The 20490-nt window shown below is 42.0% G+C and overlaps 1 protein-coding gene across 5 annotated transcripts in view; it reads left to right on the top strand.

The window, feature by feature from the left end:
- Positions 1-20490, top strand: part of NEK11 (NIMA related kinase 11) — a 272469-nt gene that overhangs the window by 160982 nt on the left and 90997 nt on the right. For 4 of the 5 annotated variants that reach the window (XM_065942797.1, XM_065942795.1, XM_065942796.1 and 1 more), the window contains one exon: positions 15160-15323. In XM_065942797.1, coding sequence (XP_065798869.1) covers positions 15160-15323 — 164 coding nt within the window. Of the gene's footprint in view, positions 1-15159; positions 15324-19065; positions 19297-20490 lie in introns of those variants that run through there. The other variant, XM_065942799.1, reaches the window with a different exon arrangement.

The following is a 20490-nucleotide window of genomic DNA, read 5'->3' as shown; positions in this document are numbered from 1 at the left end:
GGATAGGCTACCCACTCCAGTTTTCTTGGGCTTTTCTGGTGGCTCAAACAGTAAAGAATCTGCCTGCAATGTGGGAGATCTGGGTTCAATCCCTGGATTGGGAAGATACCCTGGAGGAGGGCATGGCAGCCCACTCCAGTAGTAGCCTTGCCTGGAGAATCTCCATGGACAGAGGATCCTGGCATGCTATAGTCCATGGAGTTGCAGAGAGTCGGACACGACTGAGCGACTAAGCACAGCACAGCAGAGGTAGTGATGTGGTTAGTAAGGTGGACTTAATCCCTGCTGTGTCAGGGCCTGCTGTGGGGAGCTGGGGGTCCCTGAGCTGCCTTTCTCTAGGGTTGAAGGGTGGGGGCTGGACATCTGTGAAAGTCCTGCTTGCAGAAACTGTAGAGAAGGTTTGCACAGGGGCTAAGTCTCAGTCTGATCACTCCTTTGACATGGTCTCAGGGGCAGGTGAAGAAGGCCGAGGCTCGAGTGCCATGGAGTCACTGCCTGTCTCTGCTGAGGCCAGGACTGTGAGGGTTGGAGCCACTACAGGGCCTGCGGTTTCACCCTCCCTTTCACAGAGCGTGCTGGTGGGGCTGTCCCCAGTCAGCAGAGGGACAGAGGGCCCAAGAGGTGAAGGGACTCACATGCTAGGTTTTCAAGACATCTGACCAGATTCCAACTGGGGACTGTGGGCCATCCAGCGGATGCTTTGTGAGGATAGAATGTTCTGTATTCTTGTCATAGGAGACTTTCAAGCACTCGAGATGTGGCCAGTGTGACTAGGGGACTGAATTTGTCATTCAGTTCCTTTTAATTTTAATTTAAAAGGCACACGTGTCTAATGGCTACCATATTGGGCAAGGCAGTTCTAGGAGGAGAGTTCATAGAAGTGTAGAAGATGGAAAGCACGAGGAAGTTCAGGGGAAAATGTAGAGTCCAGGCCACAAAAGCCAAGGTCCTGATCTAAAGGCATATTTGAGAGCTATCTGGAAAGCATCAGAAAAATGAAGCTGCCTAGACTTCACCCAGAGCCACCCAATCAGAATCCCTTTTGGTGCCACCTTTAACTGAGAGCTACCACATCCATCAGCAGAAGGCAGGTCTAGGAAACTGGGTTGCAACCAGATTATAAAAGGCCTCAATACCAAGCTAAAGATTCCGTACCCAACTTTGTTTTGCAGTGGGGGCATCCTTGGTAGGGAAGAGTGACATGGTGAGTGTTTCAGGTAACATTTGTAGCAGCCTGGATAAGACTGAGGTGGTCACAGAGCTGAGTATTCATTTCTCCCTCAGGTTCCAGACTGCTTGTTTCACCAGGGGCTGTCTACATGCTTCCCTGGACTGAGCATTGGTTCAAAATATTTCTTAGCAAATATGCCGCTGGAAGCCTCCAGCCCCACTAAATTGTGACTGAAAATTACAGTTATCTTCCATGAGCCAGAAGGGGGCTGCATGATGAAATGCTGCTTCTGCAGCAGCCCCTTGGTGTATGGCATATGGCCTCCCCAGGACCTCCAACTGGGGCCCCTGGTCCCCATAAAAGGGATGGCTTGCCACAGGGAAGCAGTGATCACTGGTCTTAGGGTACACCCTTCTCCCCCGTAACTTACAATCTCCAATGACCAATCTTAGTAGCTGCTGATGGAAACTGTATTCTAGGCCTAGCTGATGACTCACCTCATAACCCTGATAAACCAGTTCACTGTGGGGGTGCAGATGGCTTTTAAAAATTGGAAAGGAAAAATAAAATCCAATTTAATTTGAGGTTTAGAAATTGACAAAATGCTGTTTCCAAAAGAGCAAAGTTTCAGGGTCAGTTCTTTCCTTCTATTAGTGTAGGGAAGATGTGTCCAGAGGTGAGACTGGTGCCTTTACTGGCTCCCAAGAGTCCAGAAGCCTGGGGTTTAGGAATGATCCTTGTTTACTTGATGGAGTCAAGCTGCCTCTGCCCAAGGAGTAGTTTCTCTAGCTCTGCAGTTGGCCCTTTTTGTATAATTGCTGCTTTTCTAAGATTGCTGGGAGAAATATCAACAACCTCAGATATGCAATCTTATGACAGACAGTGAAAAGAACCTTTAAGCCTCTTGATGAGGGTGAAAGAGGAGAGTTAAAAAGCTGGCTTGAAACTCAACATTAAAAAAACTAAGATAATGGCATCCAGTCCTATCACTTCATGGCAAATAGAAGGAGAAAAAGTGGAAGCAGTGACAGATTTCATTTTCTTGGGCTCCAAAATCACTGCAGATGGTGACTACAGCCGGGAAATTCAAAGGTGCTTGCTCCTTAGAAGGAAAGCTGTGACAAGCCTGGACAGTTTGTTAAAAAGAAGAGACATCACTTTGCTGATAAAGGTCTGTATTGTTAAAGCTATTGTTTTTCCTGTAGTCATGTACAGATGTGAAAACTGGATCATAAAGAAGGCTTAGCACTGAAGAACTGATGCTTTCAAACTGTGATGCTGGAGAAGACTCTTGAGAGTCTTTTGGTCTGCAGTGACATGAAACCTGTCAATTCTAAAGGAAATCAACCCTGAATATTCACTGGAAGAGTGATGCTGGAGCTGAAGCTCTAATACTTTGGCCACCTGATGTGAAGAGCCGACTCATTGGAAAAGACGCTGATGCTGGGAAAGCCTGAAGGCCAAAGGAGAAATAGGGGCAGAGGATGAGATGGCTGGATAACATCACTGAGTAAATGGACACGAATGTGAGCAAACTCTGGGAGATAGTGGAGGACAGAGGAGCCTGGCGTGCTGTAGTCCAACAAAGAGTTGAACCCAACTTAGCAACTAAACAGCAACAAATGGTAATCATAATGGTCATTTATTAGTACCTACTAGGTGCAGGACATTATGCTATATTAATTATATATATTTATATATAAATTTATATATTAACATTTTAAGAAAATCTTAAGCAGCAACCTAGATAACATATTAAAAAGCAGAGACATTACTTTGCCAACAAAGGTCCGTCTGGTCAAGGCTATGGTTTTTTCAGTGGTCATATATGGATGTGAGAGTTAGACTATGAAGAAAGCTGAGTGCCGAAAAATTGATGCTTTTGAACTGTGGTGTTGGAGAAGACTCTTGAGAGTCCCTTGGACTGCAAGGAGATCCAACCAGTCCATCCTAAAGGAGATCAGTCCTGGGTGTTCATTGGAAGGACTGATGCTGAGGCTGAAACTCTAGTACTTTGGCCACCTCATGTGAAGAGTTGACTCATTGGAAGAGACCCTGATGCTTGAAGGGACTGGGGGCAGGAGGAGAAGGGGATGACAGAAGACGAGATGGTTGGATGGCATCACCGACTCGATGGACATGAGTTTGAGTCAACTCCGGAAGTTGGTGATGGACAGGGAGGCCTGGCGTGCTGCAATTCATGGGGTCACAAAGAGCCGGACACAACTGAGTGAATGAACTGAACTGAAGTAAGCAGGACAAGTAGACTAGACCTCAAGAAGTAAAAGATATAGCTGTCTGAAATATAACTGATAGCCGAGAAAGGACTTCCTTTAGCAGTATCCATAGATATGGGCTCTATTGTTTTCTAGAAAATCTAAGGATTAAATGTATAATATAAAAGAATATAATCTTGCTGGCATCTGGTTGTTTTCCTTTAAGGAGTGTTTACATTATTAACTTTTATAAAATTTTACATTGTATCTATGATTTAAGGTATTATTAATATTATTTTAATACCCCTAATCTTTGGTTGGGTTGCTTAGAAGCAGAGGCTGAGATGGCTATTCTGTAGTGTGTATCTTCTTGGGTAGAGTAGGATGAGGGTTGAGTCTGTGCAGGGTAGTGGAGATTGCTGAGCAAAAATGTGATCCAGCTACAGACTAGCTCTGCCTGACCCCACAGTAGCTCAAACATGAGTGACACCTCAGAGTTGGTTCCATCTTGAGTTATTCAGCCATTGGCCAGAACTGTTCCTGGGTGGTGGTGAGATGTAAACTCTTTGATAAGGTAATTCTTTGATCTAAGAGCAGTTGTCTAGAGAAGGAGACATCTGTGCCCTGGTAGAAGGTGATATGGACTGAACTGTGTTCCCCTAAAATTTAGATGTTGAAGCCCTAACCCCCAGGACCTCAAAATGTGACTGTATTTGGGCCTTTAAAGAAGCAATTAAGTTGAAATGAGACTTTTAGGACAAGGCCCAAATCCATTCTGACTAGTGTCCATATAAGAAGAGGAGCCTTGGACACAAGAGATGCCAGCACACTTGCAAGCAAATGTGAAATCAAAGTTACCAGAACCTTGATCTTGGACTTCTAGCCTCCAGAACTATGAGAAAATACATTTCTGTTGTTTAAGCCTTCTTTTGTGGCAAACCTAGCAGACCATAACTCAACATCTGGAGGATGAGCAGGCCAACACTCTCAGGTGGAGTGTGTTTGTTAAGGAGCTTTCGGTGGAATGGAACATCAGTAGCATTCACCACACCCACTTACAAGTTCAGGAAACTGTGGCCACTGGGGTGAAGTGGGTGCCCAAGGTGATACAGTCAATAAACAACAGAGTTGAACTTGAGTCTCTGTAGCTAATCCTCCTGATCACTATTCTGCAGTCTTTCTCAGAAGCTGCAGATATTACCAGTTAACTTGGGCTCCATTTCTGTCTTTTTTACCCTAATTTGTGCCCACCTTACATGAGATAGAGCTCCTTGGGGAAACCTAGCCAGCTCAGCATAGACAATGTCTGTATCTAAGTGCCGTCTAAAAGCATTGTCTTTTACCCTGTTGTTTGAGAATGTTGTAGCACATTAACCTCAGGTTTTCCCTACATGTGAAATGATGTCTTTATTTAAAATGTTTTCTTTTAAAAAATGAATTAGGGCAATCTTTTTCATATCTACACAGGCTGTTTTAGGGAAATAAGAAATTCTGAGATCTGCCTTGTCAGTGTAATTATGATGTCGTTCTGAGCATTGGCATTGAACTTGGTCTTTGGAGAGGTCACATCATGATCTAACAGTAGATCATGGTTTGTGTTTATTATAACTTGGCTCAGTATTTTCTGACTCAGTATAATAAAGCCATTACCTCCTTCAGAAAATTAGGAAAGAAAGGAAAAATAAAGAAGGGTATCTCTGGGCAGCTGCCTGCTACCAAGACCCCAACTTGCCTCACTGTAGCTAAAATACAGATAATCCTCTCTTTAAGAAGAGATTCTCCCCCACCACACATACCCCCTGATTACAGGATGTAGCAAAAACATCATAAAAAGTGTCTTGTGGATATTGTTGACTTCCTTAGAGAAGAGGCAGGAAAGTGCAATTAAAAATGCATTTTAAATGTTGGATTTCCAAAATCACAAGTCATTCGGTCCTCAGACATTAATCAGTTCTGACAGTATTGTTAGACATGCAGAGAGAGTCAGGGTGTTCTTGCAGCTGGAGCAGCGTCTGGGGCACCTGATGGAAGCCACTGTCTAATGTGAGTGCTATCACAGGCTGGGCACTATTAAACTGAGTCCTCAAACTTGCAGGCCTGTGGAATATACTGGAGATGGTAGTATGAGGAGGACATACTTTACTGATTAGAGTTATGACTCCATCTGAGATATAAGGTCAGAAGATGTGAAAAACTGGGAAAGAGTAGGTCTTTCAGGGGAAAAAAATTCCTTATCTTTTATTGATCTTCCTCCTCCCTTCTGCTGACCCTCCCTAAAATAAACATCAGAAAATTCTCTGCAGGAGATACTGTGTGGTAGTTTGAAAGTTCTCATCTCTTAGAGATGTAGGCATTCACTTCTTCAACAAGAAGTTTGAATGTCTGCTTTTGGATTTGAGATGCCGTGAAGAAGAAGAGCATGAGTTGTGCCCTGTGGGAGCTTACTATCTACATTGTGCTAAATTAGTGCTTCTTAAATTTAAATATGTGTCGGGATCCTCTGGAGGATGTGTTAAAGTGTGAATTGCTGGACCCTCACTGCAGTTTCTGATCCAATAGGTCTGGGAGGTCCGAGAATCTGCGTTTTTAATAAGATCCTGGGCAATGCTGCTGTTATTTCTCTTCTAGGACATGCTTTTGAGAACCATTGTGCTAAGCTTGCTCCCCACATTTGCTCAAATCATATGTATTGGATGGTTAGAATCATTTAGGGTAGTGGTGAGCTCACAGGCTGAGAAATTCCTCCCACATAACTAAGTTCCTTTAAAGGAAATTTGGTTTTGCCTTTAAGCAAAGTTCTTAGCTTATTGGCTCTTTACAAAATCCTTTAATACATTCTTGATCATTTTAGAAGTTTAAAGTGCTGGTGCAATAATAGACAAAGTGTTGGGGAATTTATCTTTAAACAGTTGTATGTCATTTTCTCCTTGAAGGTCCAAAAGATAGAGCAGTAGTTCTCATAGTATGTTGCAGCATCTTTGTGTAGAGTTCAGGCCCCACCTCAGAGCAGCTAAATCTGAATCAGTGGGCTTTGGGGCCAAGAATCTGTTTTACAAAGGCCTCCAGGTGATCCTGACCCACAGTCCACCTTGAGCACATCTGAGACAGAGTTGTACTGAGTCACAGTGGGATTGAGACTGAGTGAGGGCCCCTGGCATTCAATAGTCCTAGCTCCCTTCAGATAATTTACCAGGATGACTGTTCTTCAGTTTTCTATCTCATTAAGTCAAAGGTCTATCCCTTGTTGTATGACATCTTTCAGAGTTATGAGGAAGATAATAACAATTATTATTTATGACATTTAAATTTCATAAATAATGATGGAAACATGAAAATAATGTTGAGAATAGTGTCATAAATAGATGAAAATTCCTAGCTAATCATAAAATTTCTTTGTCTTGTTCACTTAAGAAGGCTTTCTTATCTCTCCTTGCTATCCTTTGGAACTCTGCATTCAATTAGGTATATCTTTTCCATTCTCCTTTGCCTTTTGCTTCTCTTCTTTTCTCAACTATTTGTAAGGCTTCCTCAGACAACCATTTTGCCTTCTTGTATTTCTTTTTTCTTGGGATGATTTTGGTCACCGCCTCCTGTACAATGTTGCAGACCTCCATCCATAGTTCTTCAGGCACTCTGTCTATCAGATCTAAGCCCTTGAATCTATTTGTCATTTCTACTGTTTAATAAGGGATTTGATTTAGGTCATACTTGAATGGCTTAGTAGTTTTCCCTACTTCCTCCAATTTAAGTCTTAACTTTGCAATAAGGAGCTCATGATCTGACCCAGAGTCAGCTCCTGGTCTTGTTTTGCTTACTGTATAGGGCTTCTCCATTTTTTGATGCAAATAAATAGAGGAAAGCAATAGAATGGGAGAGACTAGAGATCTCTGCAAGAAAATTAGAGATATCAAGGGATATTTCATGAAAAGATGGGCATAATAAAGGACAGAAGTGGTAAGGACCTAGCAGAAACAAAAGAGATTAAGAAGAGGTGGCAAGAATACACAGAAGAACTGTACAGAAAGGCCTTAATGATGTAGATAACCATAATGGTGGTGTCACTCACCTAGAGCCAGACATCCTGGAGTGTGAAGTCAAGTGGGCCTTAGGAAGCCTTACCATGAACAAAGTTAGTGGAGGTGATGAAAATACAGCCGAGTTATTTCAAATCCTGAAAGATGATGCTGTTAAAGTGCTGCATGTGATATGACAGCAAATTTGGAAAACTCAGCAGTGGCCACAGGACTGGAAAAGGTCAGTTTTCATTCCAATCTCAAAGAAGGGCAATGCCAAAGAATGTTCTAACTGCCACACAACTGTGCTCATTTCACATGCTAACGAGGTAATGCTCAAAATCCTTCAAGCTAGGCTTCAGCAGTACAAGGGCCAAGAAACTCTAGATGTACAAGCTGGATTTAGAAAAGGCAGAGGAACAAGAGGTCAAATTGCCAACATCCATTGGATCATAGATAAAGCAAGTGAATTCCAGAAAAACATCTACTTCTGCTTCATTAACTACACTAAAGCCTTTGATTGGTGGATCACAACAAACTGGAAAATTCTTAAAGAGTTGGGAATACCAGACTACCTTGCCTGCCACCTGAGAAACCTGTGGCAGATCGAGAAACAGCAGTTAAAACCAGATATGAAACAACAGACTGGTTCAAAATTGAGAAAGGAATATGTCAAAGCTATATATTGTCACCCTCCTTATTTAACTTATATGCAGAGTACATTATGTGAAATGTTGAGCTGGATGAATCACAAGCTGGTATCAAGACTGCTGAGAGAAATACTGATAACCTCAGATATGCAGATCACACCACCTTAATGGCAGAAAGTGAAGAGGAACTAAAAAGCTTCTTGATGAAGGTGAAAGAAGAAAGTGAAAAATTTGACTTAAAACCCAACATTCAAAAAACTAATACCATGGCATCTGGTCCCATCACTTCATGGCAAATAGATGGGGAAACAAGGGAAACAGTGACAGACTTTATTTTCTTGGGCTCTGAAATCACCATGGATGGTGACTGCAGCCATGAAATTAAAAGACGCTTAGTCTTTGGAAGAAAAGCTATGACAGCCTAGAGACATCACTTTGCTGACAAACATCCGTCTAGTCAAAGCTATGTTTTTCCAGTAGTCATGTTTGGATGTGAGAGACCATAAAAAAGGCTGAGAATTGATGCTTTTCAACTGTGGTGTTGGAGAAGACTCTTGAGAGTCTCTTGGACTGCAAGGAGATCCAACCAGTCAGTCCTAAAGGAAATCAATCCTGAATATTCATTGGAAGGACTGATGCTGAAGCTGAAGCTCAGCTTTGGCCACCTGATGCAAAGAGCTGACTCACTGGAAAAGACCCTGATGCTGGGAAAGACTGGGGACATGAGAAGGGGATGAGAGAGAATAAGATGGTTGGATGGCATCATCGACTCAATGGACAAGAATTTGAGGAAACTCCTGGAGATAGTGAAAGACAGGGAAGGCTGATATACTGCAGTCCATGGGGTCACAGAGAATCGAACGTGGCTGAGTGACTGAACAACAGCAACCATAAAATAGCACTAATGCAGTGGAGTAAAGACAGGATTCAGGTAATTTACATTCCAGTCTGCCATGTATTCAGCTGTGTGACATGTGGTTGGTTATTAGCCTGTCTCTCACCTTATCTAAAAATTGAGATAAAAAGGTTGTCCTGGTCTAAGTTGAATCACTGTTGCAGTGATAAAGTAGAATAATGGATACGAATGTGTGTTTAAAAACAATCTATGAAGTGCTGTGACTCTGGCCTGCTAATTCATGGTTTTGTTATTCCCCATCATTAAAATGGGAATAGGCCTCTATAACTCTATAGATATTGTGAGTAGTGAGACAACTAGTATTAGGACGATTTGAGCTCAGATCCCCTGGAAAAGGAAATGGCAACCCACTCCAGTATTCTTGCCTGGGAAATCCCATGGACAGTGGAGCCTGGCGGGCTATAGACCATGGTGTTGCAAAAGAATCAGACACAGCTTAGTGGCTGAACAGTAGCAACAACAAAAGTAAAGTTTATTTCTTCATTAATTGTCTGTAACATATAAATGTTGTAAGATGTGTAGATATTATAAAGGCTTACGCATTTTATTATGGTGCTTCTATAATAGTATATACTAGTACTTTTGTTTGAACTAGTCACATCCTGGAGCAGAAGTTTTCACATTGTGGCCCTCAGGCCAGCAGCACCAGCATCCCCCTGGAACTTGTCAGAAATGCACGTTTCCAGGCCTCCCTCCTGACCTGCTGGATCAGGGCTCTTTGTGAGGCCCAGCGGTACATGTTTTAACAAGCCCTGCAGGTGATCCTGCTGCTCACTTAAGTCTTAGAGGAAGGGCTTTATTAGGGTCTCTGTTGAAGGGTCTGACAAAGAGCAACCTTTTCCCAGGACAGGTTAACTGTCTCTCTTTTTCTCCTGCATGGATTTGCAACAACTGTGTGCAAGCTCAGGCAGCCATTGTTAGATTCCTGCATAAATATATCCGTCACCACCACCCAGTGTGGTGGAGATCTGGATGCTGCTCCCAAGCATCTATCAGGAGGCTGACTTCAGGGTATGAGAAAATGAAAGCTATTTATCTCAGACCATTTTCCCCTCCGTGACAGCAGAAATGAGCCTTCGCCTAACAAGGCTTCACACTGGACCAGGGTCTGAAAAACACAATTTGACAAACAGCATGAGCTGACTTCTTTCTTCCAATTTTTCCATTTGAAATGCACCCTTTTCTGAGCCTCACCAAGTTAGTGGTATTTGAGTAAGAAACACTGGTGATGGGTTCATCCTGGTCTATTTCATGACTTGGACACCTGTCCATTTCTTCCCTCCTCTTCTTCCTGGGAGGGGATGCTTGAAGGAGAGAGAAAGGGACTGACTGTGCGCAGGGAGCCATGTTATGGGAAGGGCTCAATATTCAGTAAGAGAAACACTTGTCTGTGGGGTGGAGCTGTGGTATGATCCAGCTGCCACCTGCTTTTCTAAATAAAGTTCACAGCCAGTGGAACACATTGGCTCATGCATTTATGTATTGTCTACGTCTGCTTTCACACTACAAAGAGTTGGGCAGTTGTGACAGGGACTGTATACCCTGCAAAACCTAACACTTTTTCTGTCAAGCCCTTTACAGAGCAAGTTTGTTCACCCATGTCGTAGAGGTTCCCTCTGAGCTGCCTGGAAGAGCCAGGATGGAACCAGAGACAGGAAGGTGATGGGAGGAGAGGAGGGTGTAAAATGCCCAGGGTCCCTCTGGAGTCCAGCAGTCAGAAGGGCAGTGGGAGGAGCCACTCCTTACTGCCTTTGGAGTTGGGTACTGTGTGGATTTTGAGAAGTGAGTCTATTTAAAATATTGTTAAAATTTTTAACTTGGCATCCATTTGTGATTGCCTGATATTTATTTTCTTCCTGGTGTTGAGCATTACAGACAAAACTACAGAGTTTTATGTTAAATGTCAGTAGCTCACATTTCCTGGACACACACCTTGTGCACTAATAGTTGCATCATACTATGTAATGTTCACAATGATTCAGTGAGATGAGTTGCTACCATCCCCACTCTACAGATGAGAAAACTGTACGGCAGGAAGTTTACATCACACCCAGCATTAACAGCCTTGATTTAAACGTGGGTCTTTTTGATGCCAAAGTCAGTATCCTAAGCCAGTGTTTTTCAAATTCTGGGTTGAGAAATCAATTTAGCAAGTTGCAACTAGCATTAAAAGAAAGAAAAAAAGAGAAATCATTGAATAGTATGCAAAATGCCAGAGTGTGTCATTTGTAGTATGGGTAAATCTTGATGCATGAAGCTTTTGTTTCAACTATAAAGATGTTTTTATATAAACACAAATCCAAGCACTTTTCCATACCCTGGGCAACAATGTAAATGATATGTCTTACTCTTTCAGAGTCAATCTTGGAAGCAAATATTCTTTCCTGAAAGTGGGGTGTGGGCGATAGAGAAACAGAGGGAGAAAATATGAGTGAGTCAGTGAATAGATAACTGTCATAGAGAGACAGACTCAGGGAGAGGACACGGGAGGAAGTGGGACGACAGAGAACGGACATCTCTGTGGAAGAGACACAGAGACCCAAGGAGAGGCTGAGGGTGGTGGGGAAGAGAGGCAGGAAGTTCATTCAGTGAGTTCATGCCCCTGCTTGAAGACAAAACTGGAGACCTGGATTGTCCTCTTGGTAGATTTTGGTTTTCATACACTTCTCTTGCTGTGATCCTTTTGTCATTCTGAGTGTGAGTCAAATAAAGATTTTTATAAGACATGGCCCCTGTGTACAAATACTCTGTTTCATCTGCTGCTCAACTGATAATAGGTGATTGGAAGGGAAAACAGACTGTGTTGGAGTTACTGAGAGAAAGTGTGAGTTTCCTAAAGAATTGGCAAAGGCATTTTTGAATATGTGTATTAATAATTCTTGTTTTTGAGCTGGCCAGTTTTAATTCCATGGTACTGCCTCTTGTGTTCTATGCAAAATCATAGATAGCAAAGATTTTAAAACATTCAATTGTCAGGGCTTTCTACATCCACTAAATATTTTACTTTCAAGGGATTTTGGAATCAGTTGATGAAAAGTTCATTTTTACAGATGTGGAAATTGATGGAACACTTGATAAAGTTTCCCTATACACAGATGCTTTCATAAGAATCATTTTACTGAATTTTCATAGCTACCCTATTAGATTACCTTTTGTCTGCTTCACTAGAAAAAAATAAAGCTCAGTAAGTTCAAATCCCTCACTCAAGTTTCTCATTTAAGAGGTGGCAGAGCTAGATTCAAACCTTGATTCTCTAACCCCAAATTCCATATTTTCCCCACGTAAAATAATAGGCTCAGGTGGCACCAGTGGTAAAGAATTCATCTGCCAATGCAGGAGACACGAGAGATGCTGGTTCAATCACTGGGCCGAGAAGATCCCCTGGAATAGGAAACGGCAATGCACTCCAACATTCTTACTGGGAAAATTCCATGGACAGAGGAGCCTGGCAGGCTGCAGTCCATGGGGTCTTAAAGAGTTGAACATGACTTAGCACACATGCATTAGACATAAAATAGCAACAGTGGGATGAAAACCAGTGCTCTGGTTCACAGTTTGGAAGAATAATTTTGTTTATAAGTCAGTCAGTTCAGTCACACAGTCATGTCCAACTCTGCAACCCCGTGGACTGCAGCATGCCAGGCTTCTCTGTCCATCATCAACTCCCAGACCTTGCTAAAACTTGTGTCCATTGAACCAGTGATGCCATCCAACCATCTCATCCTCTGTTGTCCCCTTCTCCTCCTACCTTCAATCTTTCCCAGCATCAGGGTCTTTTCCAATGGGTCAGTTCTTCGCATCAGGTGGCCAAAATATTGGAGTTTCAGCTTCAGCATCAATCCTTCCAATGAGTATTCAAGACTGATTTCCTTTAGGATGGACTGGTTGGATCTCCTTGCAGTCCAAGGGTCTCTCAAGAGTCTTCTCCAACACCACAGTTCAAAAGCATCAGTTCTCTGGCACTCAGCTTTCCTTATAGTTCAACTCTTATATCCGTAGTTGACTAATGGAAAAACCATAGCTTTGACTAGATGGACCTTTGTCGGCAAAGTAATGTCTCTGCTTTTTAAAGTGCTGTCTAGGTTTGTCATAACTTTTCTTCCAAGGAGTAAGCTTCTTTTAATTTCATGGCTATAGTCACCACCCGCAGTGATTTTGGAGCCCCCAAAATTAAGTGTTTGTTTCCATTGTTTCCCCATCTATTTGCCATGAAGTGCTGGGACGAGATGCCATGATCTTCGTCTTTTGAATGTTGAGTTTTAAGCCAACTTTTTCACTCTCCTCCTTATGGTAGAAAGTGAAGAAGAACTAAAGAACCTCTTGATAAAGGTGAAAGAGGAGAGTGAAAAAGCTGGCCTAAAACTCAACATTCAAAAACCTAAGATCATGGCATCTGGTCCCATCACTTCATGGCAAATAGTTGAGGAAACAATGGAAACAGTGACAGACTTTATTTTCCTGGGCTCCAGAATCACTGAAGATGGTGACTGTGGTCATGAAATTCAAAGATGCTTGCCCCTTGGAAGAAAAGTTATGACAAACCTAGACAACATATTAAATAGCAGAGACATTACATTACCAACAAACATCTGTATAGTCAAAGCTATGGTTTTTCTAGTAGTCATGTACGGATGTGAGAATTGGACCATAAACAAGGCTGAGCATGAAAGAATTGATGCTTTTGAACTGTGGTGTTGGAGAAGACTCTTGAGAGTCCCTTGGACTGCAAGGAGATCAAACCAGTCAACCCTAAAGGTGATCAGTCCTGATTATTCATTGGAAGGACTGATGCTGAAGCTGAAACTCCAGTACTTTGGCTGCCTGATGTGAAGAGCTAACCCATTAGAAGAGACCCTGATGCTGGGAAAGATTGAAGGTAGGAGGAGAAGGGGATGACAGAGGATGAGATGGTTGGATGGCATCACCGACTCAATGGACATGAGAATGAGCAAGTTTTGGGAGATGGTATAGACAGGGAAGCCTGGTGTGCTGCAGTCCAAAGGGTCACAAAGAGGCAGACACAGCTGAGCAACTGAACAACAACAACAACTAATGTGTACAAACCCTAAATGCCATGGTTTTAATAAGGTAGAGAGAGTACCATTATTTAACTTTCTCCCTTCCCCAAGGATATTTCTTATTTCTAGGCTCCCATTAGCAAATTGGAATTGATATCACTGTGCTTTTTTGGGATCTTGGATTTTGAATGGGCCAACAGATCCATTCTTAGCCTTTCTTGGTTGAAGACCATTATAAGCACCAACTGGACTTTCCTGGTGGCTCAGTGGTAAAGAATCCACCTGCCAGTGCAGGAGACACAGGTTTGATCCTTGGATCAGGAAGATCCCCTGGAGAAGGAAACAGCAACCCACTCCAGTTTTCTTGCCTGGGAAATCCCACGGACAGAGGCACCAGGCGGGCTGCAGTCCATGGGGTTACGAAGAGTCAAATATGACTTAGCAACTGAACAGCAACAACAATATTTCTAGTTGGTAATAATATTGCTTTGAGTAACTTAGGTAGCACTTCCTGGCAACAACTTAACTGGATGGCCTTTCCTTGTGTCTTTTTGTTGTTGTTGTTTGTTTTTTAAGAAATGCTTCATATTCATGTGAGTAAGTAGAACCTTAGTGTGAACTACATCTCAAAAGCCTTCATAGCCTTAGAACTTTAACATTTCCCTCAGCTTGCCAATAATGCCATTTCTATATATTCTATCCCTCTTGCCTGATCTCCCTACTAGTATTTTCTTTAAAAGAAGAAATTCCCAGGAAGAATGCTTATATTTGTCCCCTCCACTGTGTCCACATAACTTTATGTGGATAGTAGAGTCTGGTGGCCAAGGCATCTTACTTTGCTTTTGGTCCTAAATCCCCTTATTTGTAATAATGATTCATGCCTCTGAATGTAAAGAGTTTAGAAGAGATCATTTCTTCTTGTTTCATGGTTTTATTCTTACGTTTCAAAAAGTGGTTGCAAATAGAGCCATCCCTCCTTTCCTCCACTGGTTTAACTGCTGAGTATTTATTACATTCTACTAGGTGCATTCAGGAAGCTAAGATTCCACTCTGCACTTTATGAAAGCTTTGTTAGTGTTAACAGAATACATATCTCTGGGAAAACATGGGGGTCCTAGACTCATTATATTGTTAATGACCAACAGGACCTGATTTTTGCTTATTCTTTATTTCAGAGATCCCAGAAGACCCGCTTGTGGCTGAAGAGTATTATGTTGATGTATTTGATTCCTTTTCTGAAGAAAGTGAGGAGAGTGAGGAAGAAAAAACAGTATTCTCAGTCAGGGATGAAGAGGTTGAGGATGAAGGACCCCAGCCTGTTTACAGGACAAACCAACAGGTAAACGTTGCTGCCGGCAGAAGCGGTGGGGCTGTCCAAGGTGCTGACCAGGCTGTGCCTTCCCAGGAAGAGTCAAGGGAGTCTTAGAACCCAAGTAGGAGAACTAAGGTTTGTTATACAGGCTCTACATGATGTGTCTTGATTTCCAAGGTCCAGGGGCAGGCAGGGCCCCATGGGATTGTGAGAATCTGGATATATTGATGAGGGAAGGGCTGGAGCACTCAGTACTGATTTAGTTGAGAGGATGATACACACTACACTGTTTATACACTGAGGAGCACCCCACATATAGCTGCCAAATAAACATTTCATGTGTCTCTTTAGAAGAGAGAAGAGGATATTTAAAATTATACTGTTCTGCCTGGTAGTCAAATTTGTGAGTCATGTTCCAGTGCATTAATTAGTTCTGGGGTTGAGGTCCAGAGATGGGCTTAGGAGATGGTCTTCCTAGCTACTCCAGCCCTTGAAGTTCCCCCCCTTACATGCAGTGCTGGAATCTCTGAGTCCACGACCTTGCCACAGATTCTGTAACAATAACAATAGTAGCTTCATGTGGGTCATATACCAAGAGACAGCCCTGCATGTGATTTCACTGTTGGTTGCCTGCTTGAGAGAGGAAAAGCAAGAGTTGTGTGAACAAAAAGCTGGTGACTCTGGGCAATTTATTCAATTTATACTTGATTTTCTTCCTAGGCCATAATCTGATAATCTTCCTAGTCCTAAACTTTCATAGGTACAGAAGCTTTTTACTAACTGGAAACATTAAGCTAGTAAGATAACAGTCAGTCAAAGGGCATCTGTGTTAATGGAGACTTAATTCAGGGGGATTAAATGAAGGTTGTCCAAAATCCATTCAGTCCTTTTTAATGAAGACTAGGCAATTCATCTTAATACTCAATGAATAAATCCAGTAAGAAATGTTCTCAAGTTCTCCATAAGAAAAAGAAAGGGGCAGGGAGCAGGGGATAGAAGGGAGTGGTATAGAGCTGAGCAGAGAAAGGGATGAGAAAAAAGAGAAAGGATGAGAGAGAGAAATTAAGAGATAAATACATGAAGAGAGAAACAAATAAACATTGAGAAAAACAGAGTCCAGACAGTGAGGATTCAGCATACCAAAATAAAAACACTTCCCTTACACCATTTCCCTGTTTTCTCCAGTGAACTTGTAAACAGAAGCACCTCATACCACAAACTGAAGATATAACCTCTACTTCTGTACCAACCTCTACTTCTGTACCTCCGTCCTAAACAGCAGAGACTAATATTGTTACATTATTACAGAAGCTTCATTCTGTGCCTGTGGTTGCAAAGCACACAATATGCAAAACACATCTTCTGTTTCTGTCCAAAGCATCAAGTGGTAAAAGTTTAGCTACTAACATTATTACTTTAAAATAGTTTCAATAAAATAAAACCCATTTCAGAAAACCAGAGGAATCACTTGCAGATCATGTGACCTTGTGCAAGTCACTAAACCCCACTGTGCCTTGGTTTCCCAATCTAATGAAGTAATTAATAATGAGATATTAGCTGTTATTAAGATAAAGCTATATAGCCATTTTGTGGCTTTTTTTAAATGATACTTCCAAAACTCCTTAATTCTAAAGTGAGAGTTTATGGTACTTCCCTCATGGTCCAGTGGTTAACAATCTGCCTTCCAGAGTTCGGTTAAAGATGGTGGAGTAGAAGAACATGCGCTCATCTCCTCCTGAGAGAGCACCAAAATTGCAACTAGCTGTTGAACAACCATCAACAGCAGGACACTGAAATCTAACAAAAAAAGATACCCCATGTCCAAAGACAAGGAAGAAGCTGCAGTGAGACAGCAAGACATGAAGGGCTCTATCACAATAAAATCAAATCCCATACCTGTTGGTTGGGTTACCCACAAACTGGAGAACAATAATACCAAAGAAGTTCTCCCACTATTGTGAAAGTTCTGAACCCCACGTCAGGCCTCCCAGCCTGGGGATAATACAAAGGGACTGGGAATCCCCAGGGAATTTGGCTTTGAGAGCCAGTGGGATTTGATTATTGGCCTTCCAGAGGACTGAGGGAAACAGACACTCTAGTCTTGGAAGGCACAAACAAAATTTTGCATGCACCAAGACCCAGAGGAGAGGAGCAGTGACCCCGCAGGAGACTTACCCCAAACTACCTGCTAGTGTTAGAGGGCTTTCTATGGAGACATGAGTCTGTATGGGCTTACCACAGGGATGGGGGCACTGGAAGGTCCCCCTTGGCATAAACCCTCTTGGAATTCACCATTAATCCTATCATACAGCCTGTAGACCCCAGGGCTGGGTCACCTCAGGTCAAACAACTACTAAGGAGGGAGTACAACCCCACCCATCAGCAGATAATTGGATTAAAGCTTAACTCAGCAAAGCCCTGCCCACCAGAGCAAGACCCAGTTTTCCCATCACCAGTCCCTCCCATCAAGAAACATACACAAGCCTCTTAGCCTCATCCATCAGAGGGCAGATAGAAGAAGCAAGAAGAAGCATAGTCTCACAGTGGTTAAAACAAAAACCATATCACAGAATGTTAATCATGATGAAAAAGCAGAAAGTTATGTCCCAGATGAAGGAACAAGATAAAAACAGCCCAGAAAAACAACTAAATGAAGTGGAGATAGGCAGCCTTTCAGAAAAAGAATTCAGATAATGATAGTGAAGATGATTCAGGATCTCAGGAAAAGAATGGAAGCAAAGATTGAGAACAAGCAAGAAATGTTTATCGAAGATCTAGAAGAAATAAAGAACAAACAGAGATGAATGATACACTAGAAGGAATCCATAGCAGAATAGCTGAGGCACAAGAATGGATAAATGACCTTGGAGGACAAAATGGTGGAAGTCACTACCACAGAACAGAGTGTAGAAAAAAAGAAGGAAAAACAATGAAGACAGCCTAAGAAACGCCTGGGATAACATTAGACACACCAACATTTGCATTATAGGGGTCCCAGAAGGAGAAGGAAAAGAGCAAGGACCTGAGAAAATATTTGAAGAGATAATAGCTGAAAAATTCCTTAATATGGGAAAGGAAATAGTCAACCAAGTCCAGGAAACTCAGAGAGTCTCAGGCAGGATAAACCCAAGGAGGAACACACCAAGATACAGTAATAAAACTGACAAAAAGACAGAGAAGGGAAAAATGACAAATAACATACACGGGAACTCTCATTAGGCTATCAGCTGATTTTTCAACAGAAACTGTATAAACCAGAAAGGAATGGCATGATACATTTAAAGTGATGAAAGGAAAGAACCTACAACCTAGAATACTCTACCCAGTAAGACTCTCCTTCAGATCTGATGGAGATATCAAAAGCTTTCCAGACAAGCAAAAGTTAAGAGAATTCAGCGGCACCAAACCAGCAGTACAACAAATACTAAAGGGACTTCTCTAGGCAGGAAAGACAAGAGAAGAGAAAACCATACAGAAAATAAAGCAGTTAAGAAAATGGTAGTAGGGTCATATATATAGATAACTGCCTTAAATGTAAATGGATTAAATGCACCTACTAAAACACATAGACTGGCTGCGTGGATGAAAACATGTGCATGTATGCATTTCCACGTACCACATCACTCTGCTTGACACCCCCAAATTGAATGCAATTATTTTATATTGTTAAGTTAATCATGTTCCCATTATGGCTTGCAATTGTAATTATCTTTTATTGTTTCTTTCCCTACTGATTGTGAAATCACAATCAGTGTGGATCACAACAAAGTGTGGAAAATTCTCAAAGAGATGGGAATACCGACCACCTTACCAGCCTCCTGAGAAATCTGTATGCAGGTCAAGAAGCAACAGTTAGAACTGGACATGGAACAACAGACTGGTTCCAAATCGGGAAAGGAGTACGTCAAGGCTGTATATTTCACCCTCCTTATTACACTTATATGCAGAGTACATCGTGCGTAATGCCAGGCTGGATGAAACACAAGCTGGAATCAAGATTGCCGGGAGAAATATCAATAAACTTAAATATGCAGATGACACCACCTTTATGGCAGAAATTGAAGAAGAACTAAAGAGCCTCTTGGTAAAATGAAAGAGGAGAGTGATAAAGTTGGCTTAAAGCTCAACATTCAGATAACTAAGATCATGGCATCTGGTCCCATCACTTCATGACAAATAGATAGGGAAACAACGGAAACAGTGAGAGACTTTGTTTTTTGGAGGTCCGAAATCTGCAGATGGTGACTGCAGCCATGAAATTAAAAGATGCTTGCTCCTTGGAAGAAACGTCTTGACCAACCTAGACAGCATATTAAAATGCAGAGACATTACTTTGCCAACAAATGTGGTTTCTAGTAGTTTTCCAGTAATCATGTATGGATGTGAGAGTTAGACGATAAAGAAAGCTGAACACCAATGAATTGATGCTTTTGAACTATGGTGTTGGAGAAGACTCTTGAGAGTCCCCTGAACTGCAAGGAGATCCAACTAGTCCATCCTAAAGGAAATCAGTCCTGAATATTCATTGGAAGGACTGATGTTGAAGCTGAAACTCCAATACTTTGGTCACCTTATGCCAAGACTGACTCATTTGAAAGGACCCTGATGCTAGGAAAGATTGAAGGCAGGAAAAGGGAACAACAGAGGATGAGATGGTTGGATGGCATCACCGACTCAATGGACATGAGTTTGAGCAAGCTCTGAGAGTTGATGATGGACTGAGAAGCCTGGCTTACTTCCGTTCATGGAGTTGCAAAGAGTCGGACATGACTGAGCGACTGAACTGAACTGATTTTCAAAATTGATGTGTCTTTTACTATTGTGATTATGTAACTGTTACTCACTTAATATCATTGTATCTATCAGAATTGATAAAACCATCAATTCTTCAACACTCAGCTTTCTTTATAGTCCAACTCTCACACTCATACATGACAATTGGAAAAACCATAGCCTTGACAAGATGGACCTTTGTTGACAAAGTTATGTCTCTGTGTTTTAATATGCTGTCTAGGTTGGTCATAAAGTTTCTTCCAAAGAGTAAGTGTCTTTTAATTTCCTGGCTGCAGTCAACGTCTGCAGTGATTTTGGAGCCCCCAAAAATAAAGTCTGCCACTGTTTCCACTGTTTCTCCATCCATTTATCATGAAGTGATGGGACCAGATGCCATGATCTTTGTTTTCTGAATGTTGAA

This window comes from Muntiacus reevesi, chromosome 8 (genome assembly GCF_963930625.1).
Source record: "Muntiacus reevesi chromosome 8, mMunRee1.1, whole genome shotgun sequence".
NCBI lineage: Eukaryota > Metazoa > Chordata > Mammalia > Artiodactyla > Cervidae > Muntiacus > Muntiacus reevesi.
Note: the sequence above shows the minus strand (reverse complement) of the source record. Positions and strands in the feature narration are given on the sequence as shown.